The 13,570-nt window shown below is 42.6% G+C and overlaps 1 protein-coding gene across 3 annotated transcripts in view; it reads right to left on the reverse strand.

Moving 5' to 3' along the window:
• STXBP5L (syntaxin binding protein 5L) overlaps nucleotides 1-13,570 on the reverse strand; it is a 98,946-nt gene that overhangs the window by 68,298 nt on the left and 17,078 nt on the right. For all 3 annotated transcript variants that reach the window (XM_066615869.1, XM_066615868.1, XM_066615870.1), the window contains exons 3-6: nucleotides 12,352-12,433; nucleotides 8,619-8,719; nucleotides 4,708-4,842; nucleotides 216-279 (exon numbers count right to left, since the gene is read on the reverse strand). In XM_066615869.1, the coding sequence (XP_066471966.1) occupies nucleotides 216-279; nucleotides 4,708-4,842; nucleotides 8,619-8,719; nucleotides 12,352-12,433 (382 nt within the window). The remainder of the gene's footprint in view (nucleotides 1-215; nucleotides 280-4,707; nucleotides 4,843-8,618; nucleotides 8,720-12,351; nucleotides 12,434-13,570) is intronic.

Here is a 13,570-nt window from a genome sequence, read left to right on the forward strand (position 1 = left end):
ATGGTCCCAGGGTAGGAGAACCCAGCTCATGACACATCGCACATGGGCTCGCAACCCACCAGTGGGTCACAAGCCACACTTTGAGAAACGCTGCTATATCTACTACACAAAATATTAATTTTTACAAAAGGCATTTTTTGAGGTGCCCACTTAATTGATGGGGCAAAGGGGCTAAAACAAAACTGCAGATAAATGCTTAAATCTTTTTTACTTACTTTCCCTTCATCCCTTGGGCTATCACTTAGGTGCACAACAGGACCAGGGTGAGTCTTTGTGGACCTGCAAATTAAAATGTTTTAGAAACGCAGTAAGATTGATGTTTATTTTGGATATTAAGTAGGCCATGAACAGAGGAAGTCACTTGAAAAGCTGAACTGAGCATAATCTTTCTTGTCGGAGAAAACTGGAAAATCTACTCACATTCACTAAAATCAGCCTCCTTGCTGGAGGTTCGGAAGATAGCCAATGCAATATTGCTTTGAAAAAGGGATAAAGAGGGAGTAAGGAAATTATAGTCATGTCCCAGATAAATTGGTTATTGCATTGCTAAAGCTAGAATTTTCAAATATAGAGACGACCAAGCTTTGCTGAAGAAGCACCAGCATGGCTTCTAGTCCTGTCTCACCCAACCGTTTGGAATTCTTTGAGAATGTCATCAATAGGTAGGGGCGATCTAGTAACAAAGTATACATAGATTTCAGAATAACTTTTGGAGTAAAACGTCTGCACTGATCTAGCAATCATGAGATAAAAGGATGGGTGGTTTTATGGAACAATAGCTAGTTCAAAGTACAAGAAGAAGGAAGAAGTAAACTGACAGTTTTCACAAGCAGGTTCTGAAGAGGTCCAAAATTCAATGTGACATGCATGAGGAAAAAATCCCAACTTCACACATATGTTGATAGGTCGTCTGAAGCAGCTGTGATTGTCTAGGGAAGCATTATCTGCTGGCCCCTTTAAGATTCTGACTGGGTTTGTCGAGGCTGTAGCTATTCTGCCCCAGCTGATGTAAGGTTGTGGTTGTTGAAAAGAAGAATGTGGTCAGCTGATTAGTTGGGGGCATAAAAGAAAAGGGAAAAAAGGAGGAAGGAACTTCACATCAGCTAGGAGGCTGATCTTTCTTTAGCTTGGGACTTGGAAGTGGAAATGTGCTTCTCTTGTATTATTTTAAACTCCCTTTCTGTGAATTTGGAATGTGGGGGATTTTTGATTGAAAATAAAGTGGCAGACATTTCTGTAACCCTTGGCTGTTTTTGTCATTTGAATGAAGGAACGGAGTACTCCCCACCCCATCTAGCCCTTTTCTCCTTTCCTTGTGCAAAGGAGCTTAAGGTCAGTAACCCAGGAGATAGGTCTAGGACCATCACAGGAAGAAATCTCTAACCAAATTCTTCAAGTTCAACTCAGAATGCAACACCAGGGAAGAAGCCCTTTATATAAAGCCTATGGTATGGGTATCTTTTAAAAGGGAGTCATAGTTTTGATATCGTCATCTCAAAAAACACTGTAGAGCTGATCAGGGAATCAAAATGATTGAGGGGTTGGAGTCAATGGCATCACAAGGTTTGGTGTCATCCAGTGGGTGTGGCAGCTGGCCTCCTAGCCTTGCCAGCCAATACCTGTCCTCTCATGAAGGCCCGCTAAGCCATCCACTCACCTCAGTGCAGGCTTCTGCACCACCCAACTTCAAGGGTCACAGCACAACTGGCTACCTTGCCAGGTAGCACCCCAGCATGCCTTGTGCTACACCAGCCAGTGCTACACCAGCCAGCTTCCTCAGCTGGTTTGCACCCCAGCCAGCATAGCACAAGACATGCTGTGGTGCTACCCAGCAAGGTAGCCAACTACATTGCAGCCACTGATGTTAGGCAACAAAGAAGGTTGCACGGGGCCAAGCAGGCAGCTCAGAAGCCTTGTGGGAGATCATGGGATAAGGAGTAATCAACTTACAGATGGATTTTGTGGACAAGCTTAAAGATCCCTTCTTGAATCCAGTCTTTCACCAGATGTGGCATGCCCAAGACTTGTGAATTTGGTCACAGACATTTTGGTGTCATTCAAGCACAAGTCCTAACCAACTTTCCCACACTGACATAGCTGTGCCAATGGAACATGTATTGCATCCTGCAGTTGGGTGGCAGTCACTGAGGCCTCCTCAAGGTAAGGGAATGTTTGTTCCCTTACCTCGGAGTTCCGTTGCCCTTACCTCTGTGCTGGAAAGTTGGTTAGGACTGCACCCTCAATGTGGTCCACACACCCCAGGTAACACCACTGGTTGTAGCACCTTCTCCATGAGGAAAGACAAAAGCATTTGGAATTTTTTACTTTAGAAAAAAGTGACTAGAGCAATGGTCCCCAAACTGTGGATTGGGACCCACCAGTGGATTGCGACCTGATTTTTGGTGGATCACCAAACTGACAAGCTTCACAAGGAAAATAAGCCCTAGGGAAATCGAAATAGAGCAGCACGTGTGTTTACTCGCAGGTAGGCAAATGTGCCTCAATCTACTTCAAAGGCTGAGGGGAATGCAATGCCAACAGAATGGTCCCAATCCAATAAACATGGAGCTCAAACGCTCCAGAAGGTGGCCCCCCACCCATAGAAACAATGGTAACAACAGAGGCTTGAGCTGCTGGTAAAGTGAAACTTTTCTTTTTTACTCTTGCAAACCTAGGTAGGTTGCAACAGACTGCCGTTTAAAGAAGTGGATTCCAGTGCTAAAAGGTTTGTAAACCACTGGACTAGAGGATAGGATAGATCAGTATTTCCTAAACTATGGGTTGTTACCCATCAGTGGGTCGCAACCTGGTATGCAATGGGTCGCAAGGCAATGCTAAAATCTGCCCCTAAAGATTTACCTGGAGTACCCAGAGACTGTTCCCAGGTCACGCCAGCCCACAACTTTGGCCTCTCAGAATGCCTCCCAGGTGAGACTGGAAGCTACCTCTGGTTTACATTTGGTTTGCTTCCATGACTTTCAATTGTGTCCAGGAGGCATTCTGAGGCCGCAAAGGCCAAGAGAATGGATCACAGGCTGCCACAACCAGGAAGCCCTGGGGAGTCAAGGTAAGGCTTTGGGGGGGAGAGATTTGAGCATTACCTCGTGACCCACCACAAAGCATGAGATGGATCACAGCACTCAAAAGTTTGGGAACCACTGGGATAGATATTTATAAAATTATGAATTGTATGGAGAAAGCCATGACTGCAGGATACACAGAGCCCAGAGGGCTGGGTGCAGGTGGTAGTGATATGCACAGCTCTGGAGTCTGATTTCACACCAAGAAGCCACTGGATCCTATATGTATAAAAATGGGTCCACAACATTCTCATAGTTCTCAAATGACCATTTTCTTCTGTTTCCTGTTGATGTTCGTATCTTTCTGTAGAACATTTTTTTCTTTTTTTTAGATCAGTTTTTGATTGAAAACCTGAAGTTGCTTTTCTGGCCTTTTTGGCCATTCTGAGGCCCATAGCAGCCACACATTAGCACTTTGAGCCTCAGAAGATCCTCTGGAGGCGAGGGCAGCCAAGTTCACTTTCGGAGGGGGCATTGCACAGGGCCCCCATATATCTGATATGCCGATACCTGAAGCCACGGATACAGGTCTCATACACAAGGGGAAAAAAGAAATGGCCCACAAAAAGAAATAAAGAATCCTCATCAGCAGGAAACAGAAGAAAGTGATTGTTTGAGAACTATAAGCATGTGGCTGCACACAACGTCTGCACACAACAAAGCCCAGTTCCCCTTACGTCTGGAGGATGGGGGGCATCCCCTTGTAGCTGCAGTTTCACTTAACCATGGCAGGTTCCAGAATGGAACCCCAGAAGATAAGGGGTCATCATCATCATCATAATACAGGTATTTATATACCGCCTGTCTTGGTCGTCAGATTTCTCCTCAGACTTTAATTCAAGGCGGTTTACATAGGCAGGGTATACTAAATCCCAATAAGGCCAGTGCAAATCCCTTGAGCTGGCCCAGGAGTGTCGTAAACGTGCCATAAGACACATTTGCACCTCCTTGGGAGTCAGCTAGGCTGTCACACGGAGGTGTGCCAGCCTGCAGAGGCTGCCATAAGCCTCTACGCCAACGGAAGCACCAAGTCTTGTGTTGGCCAAGCTCAGCCAACATAAGACTCTGGAGTGGGCAGGGAGGAGGTGGGAGAGGGGCGTTCTGGGGCAGGGGGAGGGTGGGCAGCTGGGGAACGGAAGGCAGAGCTGGAACCTGGCAGTTATGCTGGATCCCAATCCCCAGGGAGCTTGGAGCAGCTTCAAGTTGCTCTGCTCTCCTCGGGCTTGTGCCACCTCAGGAGGTGGTGAAAATCCAAGGAGAACTATAGGGACCAGGATGCCTTACCCGGAGGTAAGGGGGAAAATTTCCCCTCTCTCAAATGTGGATAGGTAACTACAGGGATATTCTGGATGCACATCCAGATGTGCAAAGTATCATGTATCTTAGTATGGATGCTGTCTAGTTGCACTTTGATTTTACTGGGACCAGTACTCTAATGCACATCACCAAGAACACTGTGATGTAACTAATCACACACAAATACCATTTTAAATCACAACAGCTGGGTCAGGATGAGAATGATTTAAAATGTACCTCAAAAGCAGTATATTAAATGTAATAGGACTAGTTATAATTTTAAAAGACAGAAAAATGTCAGCAACACAGAGTTGATGAACTTAAAACTTACAGCTCTATGGCCTTGTTCCACATTATAACATATCCAGAAAGTATGAAGGATTCAATATTTACAATATGAGTATTTCCCTTCTCTGTTCCAACATAGAGCCATTTGCTTTGGAAAGGCAGGTGACAGAAAGTAATCCTGTATATGGAAGAAATGCAATAAAGTTACAAATACAGTCACAAAAGCTGCCAAGATTTCACCTGAACAGAACATACTTCGTAGTAGTTGCTAACGTGGAGCTTTACCATTAAATACAGGGGAAAGGCTGAATCAAATGTGACTTAGAACTGAGCTCTAGCTTCCATCCAGGCCAGTTACCATGGGCAACTGATGTTGTGTATGGGAAGGAGAATGATTCCAGGAGCCAGGGCTCAATATCTGCCTCCCTCGTAGGCAGTGCCTCAGAGGCCATCACACCTGAGACAGAACTCTGAGCTCTCTTTTCTTTCTTTTCATTGTAATGTTACATTTATAATGCTATTCTTGAGTTTACTTAACCTATTTTAATCCACCAAACTATTTATTTTCTTTAAGACTGTGAGCCCCTTGGGACAGGTCTGCTAACTACTACTAACATGTAGAAAAAAAATACACATTGCAAGCTACTCCAAGCCTATGGGATATAAACGGAAATAAGAATGGTAGTTGTTGTAAGCATCCCAGTGGCCCCTATGGAGGCAGAAGGGAAGATGATAATTTCTTAAACAAATATCATACCAGTGTTTGGGCTAATGTTTGGGCTCCCCTTTACAATTCTTTCTCATTGTGTAAAGTAGGGAATTAGAAACTTTTGCTTCAAGTTTGTGGCAAGCCAGGGTTTGTGTTATGTCCTAATGTGGAATACTACTGCTTATATTAACCAAAATTTACCCGCAAACTAGGATCTTCAACCATGGCTTAATTCTGCTTTGAGGACAAACTAGGGTTTGACTAACGTACTAGCTACAGTTTGCTGCATTTGGAAGCAAGAACAAACTATGGCTTGCTCCAAACTTAAAAGTAGAAACTTTCGATCTCTTCCCTTCGTGTGCAGAGCAGCAGAGGAAAGGGAAGAGGGAGCACACAAGCCCAAGGCTTGTTGCTGCTTATTCTCATAAGAGCATTCCATAGTGTCTTTATATATACCGTGAATCAGCATGTTGCAGCTGTCAGTGTAAGTTGCAAGATAAGGTAAAGTTCTGTAACTGAACTTTTACTTCATAGATTGGACATAACAGCTTGGCATTGTGACCTAAAGAATCAACTTTTCCAATTTGCTTGGTTTTTTAAACACTATTCATCACCGTTTTATTTCTAAGGCTGAAAGGACACAAAATCCTGGTCACTATGATCAGAAGGAAATGAGTACAATTGGCAAACCACCATAAATGTTTTCAGTTGTGCAGCACAACCAAGAACAGCAGTTAGAAAACTAGATGAACCGTAAGGCAATATGCTAGGATTGTAATCCACAGAATTACCTGCACAAGAAGAATCTACACCCACAGAACTTGCATGCACAGGCAAGCGCTGCCATAACTTGTATACATGGTGGAATAATTCAAGAGATGCCTTCACCCATTGGACCCCTTATTTCTCTCAACAAAAGGAAGGGGAGGCAGCAGATTGCGAAGCTGCCAGAAGGGAGACCACAGCAGCTGCCATCTTGGCTGGGCACCCACATGGCGCCTCCAAGGGGCCCCACCTGTCTCCAGCTATGCCACTAACTACAAGCACACCTCCCATGACTTCTGTTAAAGAGAAAAAAGTATAGAAGCCCTATTGATGCAATTGTCACATGTTTAACCAGAGTTTGTCACCAAGTCATATCACGTCTCCCTCTTACAAGAATACAAACGTACACCCTTTCCTCTCTGCCCACTTGGCAAAAACTCTACTGCATGCCTTGATTATTGCTTGTTTTGATTAGTGCAGTCTTTTCTTCACTGCTCCTGTCACCCTGATCCAACTCTCTACTGAGAGTCATTCACCTCTTTCACTGCTCAGATGGTCCATAAGGCATCTCGCCTTAAATCCCTGTACTGGTTCCAAAAGATCACTGGCACCCTAGGCAGCCTTCCTAAGATACAGCATCTTAAAATAAAAGTAAAATAAAATAAGGAAAAATTTTTTTACTGGACCATGTTCAGAAAGGTGCTACACACTGAAGACTAGGCAAGTAGCCAAAGGAAAATTATTTGTGATGGCCCTTAAGAACTGCCACTATGTTTTCTTGTTAAATAAAAACGAAAAGCTTGCAACCAAATGCCAAATTACACATTTACTTTTTTTAATAATTATTGAAATATTTATATTTCAGCCTCAGCACAATGAATAAAAATTACACCAAGACAAATACTTTAAACACAAACAAAACAAACTGCTATTATGTCTTCCTTTATAGTCCATTTTCAAATGGAACCAAGTTTATACATGAAACTCCATTTGCTCTCTCTCTCTCTCTCTCTCTCTCTCTCTCATTTCCCCCACTGTTTATTTCAAGTTGTAATCTCCTTAGAGGTAGGGATCTGTCTATTGCTGCCTCTATAAGATGCCATGTACTGTCCACGGATGGCACTGTACTAACATAGCAGCAGAAGAGTAGCAGCTGAAAAGCTACATCAACTAGTATTCTAAACCCTCAACCATTTGCAGAATACATGTCTTCTGCCCCCCAGTACAGTAGGAGGCTGCCTACCGAAGGAAGCAACTCCACAATAATATTTTCCTAGATGTTTTAGTACCACTCTATAGAAATGGCAAAGTTAAAGTGAGACAATAGGCAAAACTTGAGGATCTTGAGGGCAATAAACTTTTTCTTTGATTGTTCTGTTTATTCTCAACTAACTCATTGCCTTGGTAACCAAAATCAGATTGTGCAGAAAATGGATTGTGTGGGAGGGAGACTAATGGAGGCACAGAAGCTCATCATCACTGAGCCTCAGAAAAGTCTTAACCCAGATTAATGAAAACATCCCAAAGAATGTGAGTGGCACAAGCAGCTGGAAAATGAGAAACTGGTCAGCATGAAATTAAGGGTGCTATTATGCACTTTCATATGCAACAAACTCCTGTCCAGCTGTGCAAAAAAAAAAAATACACACAACAGTCTGGGTTCAGGCAGTACATATACCCGGCTTTGCCATACATTCCTTTCACTCCCTCAGCACACCATCCCACAGCCACATAATTGCATCATCTGAACCACCCCTCACTTGTGATTTAAATACTATATCAAAGTAGTATTGAAATTATGTGCGAAGGGGAGATCAGATGAATTGCCTCCCACACTATTATGCAAAGTGAACTAGCACCATAAGGGGGAGTGGAATTTGTGCACTCATATCGTTTAGTTATTTGATTTTCTCTGTAAATGGCTTGGTTAACTGTTTTGTTGAAGAGCGCTATACAGTGGGCCCTTGTTATTCATGGGGATTTCATTCCTAAAACCCCTGCAGATATCCAGCAGATGCTGGAGTCCAGCACCAATGCACTGTAAAGACTGTTTTGGCAGGTCACTTTTGGAGTGCTCAGAGCACCTTGGAATCACCATGGCAGAACAAACCCTAAGATTGTGAGAAGGGCTTAGATCATCCCCCCTCCACCCACCTCAAGGTTTGGAGGTAATCCTGACATAGCTTGCCAGAGCCCACGTGAGTCCCACTACAGCAAGCAAAGCAAGTAAAATATTTGAAAGGCTATAGAAACCAGAGGATGAGGGTTACTTAGCCTGCTCCTGTTTAACTTGTAGTATAAATGACTATCAGAAGTGGGAGGAAAAGGGAACAGCAATCACTTCAAATTCTGGGAAGGATCTGCTGTAAGATTAATTGCAAGAATATAGTGAAGGAGGTTTCAGCATCTAAAAAGGAGATACAGTATGTCAACAAAGTTAGTAGGATGAAATGTGAAAATTTGTTTTTATCATGTCTTACCGTTCTCGAGTAAATTTCAGAGAATGAAGAATTGCTGGCCGTTTCTGTCTTAGATTCCACAAATGGAGCATATCATCTGAACTTGCACTGACCAAAGCTCCCTATTGAAATGACAGAAAACAAGCAAGCTAAAGTGTTACTACATGCTTACAGACATTACTGAAAAAATGGCTACTTTAACAGTTTGAAAAGTTCTCTTTGAACTACAAGTGCTCTCACTGTTCACAACCATTGTTCTTCCCAACATACCTGCAATTTCTTGTTCTGCCATTGTAGACTATGTAAAACGTTTAGTCACTGCAGGGTGAAATATAATTTCACCTGTGAAGAAATGAAACTGCATCAATCCACTCTGCTCCTACCTATCTAGGTAGCTGTTCCAAGAAGGATACAGGTTGGGTATCCTTTGTCCAAAGTGCTCGGGACCAGAAGTGTTTTGCATTTTTCCATATTTTGGAATACTTGCATATACAGCATGAGAGATTTTGGGGATGCGGCCCAAATCTAAACACAAAATTCATTTATGTTTCAATACACTCCTTATACACATAGCCTGAAGGTAATTTTATACAATAGTTTTAATAATTTTGTGCATGAAACAGTTTGGAAAACAAAAAAGTCATGTTGGCGCTCAAAAAAGTTTCATATTTCAGAACATTCTGTATTTTGGAATTCCAGATAAAGGGTACTCAACCTGTACTTCATTCTATAAGCTAACTCTGCATATATGTGCTGCCACCTCTCAGAGTACCGTATTCTTATCAGCTCAGAGAATGCAATTTCAATTTCATCAAGTCACCTGACAGAGTTTTATAGAGGGAAAATCAATTTACTCTATCCTTTATGGCAGGTAAATACTGGGTGTGATAGGTTAACAAGATACTTTACAAGGTTTTTATTTTTTAAAGAATAAATTGGCTCAGTTTAAAAAAAACCAACCAAGCAACTCTTTAAAAAACAAACACTATAAAACATCCAAGACTAGTAAACCAATAAAATCCATCACAGCAACATGAATCTTCGGATTTAAAACATATTTTGCCCAAACTATTCTGTTGTCTATACTAATTTTTACAGCTGTAAACAATAGCGGAACTGACATACAAAAAACAAAACATGTAAACCAATGGGGAGAGAAAAAACCCAGAAAATTCCATCTCCTGCTAACCCAACTACTCCACCCACTTTTCCACAGCAGAGCACAGAATACAGACTACACTCTGCAGTCCTTTACAGCACTCCAACTCCAGTATGTAAGCCCCTACCAGGGAGACCAGAACTTAGCAGACTAGGCATGTGGCATGTGACTTCAGTTTCCACACAAACACTTAAGTGGAATGTCCACTCTAACACCCCAAAAGAAAGGACAATGCACATCACATAGGTAAGAAAGGGAGAAAAGGAAATCCCATGCTGGGTAACATGTTAATGCTGCATGTCTCTATCCCCCAACAGGGTACTACTGCACCTGCACTCAGGTGGCACTAACTCACTCATTAACATTGAGCATGCATCCTGATCCAGAGACTATGTGTTGCTGATGCTGCCATCTATCTTGTTACCCTCTGGCTCATGTTGAAGTTCTGACTCAGTTATAACATATCACCTTATCATGAGTTGGGGCTTGCAGTTTGATACCTATTCCGGCACAGACATTCTTAGGTAGTGAAAGGAATGGGGGGTGCTTGATGTAGTCCCAGTGGGCAACTGAGCAATCCACAAGTGGTAGCAGAGACAGCAATGGTAGTACCACAGCACACAGGTGGACAGCAGAGGTAGAAAACAAAAGGCATCTGTGACCCAGCTTTTTATATACAAAATACCCATATGAGAGCAGAGAGATGATTTGGGGAGTTCACTGAGGGCCATTCTTTTGTGTCTTGATGGCCCTTGAATCTCCAATCCCTTATTGGCATGGTTGTCCCAGTGCCCAGTCGTTGCAGTTTTTCTACCAGGGGCCACCCCCAATCTACTTCCCCCTGACCTTGATGTAATTGCAGTGACATCATCACATCTCTGCAATTACTTCTGTGCCAAAACTGCCTCTGCCTTTCTCCCTTTTAAAAAAAGGGGGGGAGGAAGGAGGCAGCCTGGTCTCCAATGCAGCCTTTTGCATCGCTGCTAATGGCATAAAAGGCTCTATCGAAGATATTTCCATCGTTAGAAGAAGCACCTAGGAGGTGAGTGCTGCTTCTAGAAGATGCTTCCAGGAGGCGGATGCCACTTCTAAGCTTCTGGAAGTGGCTGCTAGAAGCTCACTTCCTGAGTGCTCCCTTCCTGGGTCCAAGGGAAGCGTACTTCCTGGGTACGCCAAAGAGCTCTGATGGAGACTTTTGAGCAGCTGCTAAGCAGACCTTCTGCAGACCTCCCTTTCCTACAGACCTTTTCTTGAATCCCTGCTTCCTTTTCTACAGGCCTGTGCCACTTACTTTCCCTTTTAACATCTAATTTGCATTTAGCACCATAAGCTATTGAGACTGAGAAAACAGTGGCTTGGGCAAAGGCTTCCAGAGGGGATATAAATGGCTTTGATGTAAACCATAGTTTAATTGCAGCAGGTAATTTATCTGTGCCTAGTTAGATAAGCTCAGAGTTTGTACAGCTCTCTTGTTTCTAAGGCTCAGAAGCTTCTCTGCACCTGCCAACACTCCCTTGGACTTTAAAAATCATCCCTTGGGAGTGTTTTTTCTTAGCTGTGTATAAACTGATTGCTGTTCAGGCCTTCAGAAGAAGAAAACATAGACTAAATGCACTTACTGTAAGCATGTAAATCTCATTTTACATTTTAGACTACTGATGTGAAATGTATGATTCATAAAACACCTAACCGCAAACTTTGATGACAGTGCTAATAAAAAGAGAAAATGGTTCATTATAACTGCAATTCTATACTTTTAAAAATCCTTCTGAGCAGTATATAATGCAGGCCCTATGAGGCTGCTGAAAATTTGTTCTGCCATTCACTTCATTCTGATGCTGATGCAATTATGCTCCAGCACTGGTACAACTCTTCCACCACCCATCCTGCTCTCCTGCCAGTATCCCCACAAGCCAGCACCTCCACACCAGCCAGCACCCATTGTCTTATCATTCTGTGACACTACTCCTTCTAAACTGGAAAGGGAGAGGGAGGATCCTGGGAGAAGAATCTTTCCACTCAATGTTGTTTACAAGAAGTGATTCTGGAGGAGGAATAGGTCAGACACACACATCCCAGTCTCTTGTGTGAGAAAGTGATCAAGTGAGAAGGGCAGCAGTCAAGGAGGTGGTAGGAGGATACAGGGCCAACTTATCCATTAGGCACTATACCTAGGGCCCACAATACTTTTAGACAAAAGTATCAAAATGTGCTAATTTCTTTTAAAATCAGAAAACAAAAATGAAACTTTAGAGATCTTGAAGATCTATTAAATTTTGCCTAAAATGGTAAAAGATACAGTATTTAAAGTTAAAAAAATAATTTATAATATTCTTAGAACTGCCTAGGGCTATGAAAATCATCGTGTGGCCCTGGACGGTTGAGCATGTGTGAATCTAAAATTGTACAACCAGACCCTAGCTCATATTTCTCAATTTTACATTTTATTACAAAAGTCCCCTCAAACTATTTTCACAAAGTTAAATTCTGCTTATTTAAGTGAAAACACAAAGAGGCCGCATTCTTTTCTATGACTGCATCATTTAATTTTATCATCTTTAAGGAAAGATCTGCATCCAGCAAGTGTATCCGTACCTCATTAATTAAAAACTGAAGCTGCACAACTCCAGCACCACTTTCGTGTTGGCAACAACAATCTACACCTGGTCTACCCAATCTGTTAAGAGTCAAAGTCAAGGATCAATTCACCCAGGTTGTTAGTTGAAATAATAGCAAAACAGTCTATCACAGTTAATCAGATCAATTTGTGACATCAGTTGGGGAGGAGAAGTCCCCTTGTGATGGTATATTGTGAAATACGCCTTCACCATGACAGCTTCACCAGTGCAACCTATGAGGCTACAATCTATGCTCACTTACCTGGGAGTAAGTCTCATTTAACATAATGGGACTTCCTTCTAAGTAGACATATACAGGATTGTGCTGTGAAGCTATACTGGTATATTGTTAAACTGGTGTAATCACTGTCAGTGCAACTCCATAGCAAATTGCCCCAAATGGGATGGTAATGGGGGCATGACATGGGTGGAGTTAAGGGCTCTCACCCTTCTTCTGTTCAAAGAGGACTCAGGCTCACTCTGCAGCCAATTACAGAACACCACCTCAGTATATACACCTGACAGAGGACCCATAATTTGAAAGACAAGGTGCATGGAATGGGGATATATTTCACTAATGTAATGCATTCAAGGAGGAACTTTGGTGATGGAGACTACAGAGACAGGATATTTGGCATAAGAAGGGAGGACATTGTATAGCCTGGATTTTCAACACATATAGGAAGAGCTGTTTGCTAGTAATTGTTTTCTAAGAACACTTACTGGTATTTACTGTTTTAAAAAAAAAAAATTCTTCCCAACTGCTCTGCTTGGTGAGAATAAGACCTTGACTATGGACATAATCCTAGGTCACCCTTGGGCTGGCACAAGTCCCTTGCGCCAGCCCAGGAGGGTTGCAAATGTGCCAAAAAGCACGTCTGCACCTCTTCAAGAGTCAGCTGGGCCAGTGCAGGGATGCATGCCGGCCTGCAGAGGCTGAATCCAGCTTCCATGCCAACTCTGACAGGGAGCCTTGTGTCGGCTGAGCTCAGCCTGCTCTAGCACAAGATAGGATTGCACTCTAAGTTACACTACTATTATGCCAATATAATTGTTACTATTATGCAGGTATAATTGCGACACTGACATGATGGGACTTTAAAACATGTTGGGCTCCAGCAAACACTGGACAGGATTCGATTCTTTTATATATTATGATTCTTCACCTCTATTTAAGCTTTTTGGAACCAATAACA

The sequence above is a fragment of the Tiliqua scincoides genome, chromosome 2, assembly GCF_035046505.1.
Source record: "Tiliqua scincoides isolate rTilSci1 chromosome 2, rTilSci1.hap2, whole genome shotgun sequence".
Taxonomy (NCBI): domain Eukaryota; kingdom Metazoa; phylum Chordata; class Lepidosauria; order Squamata; family Scincidae; genus Tiliqua; species Tiliqua scincoides.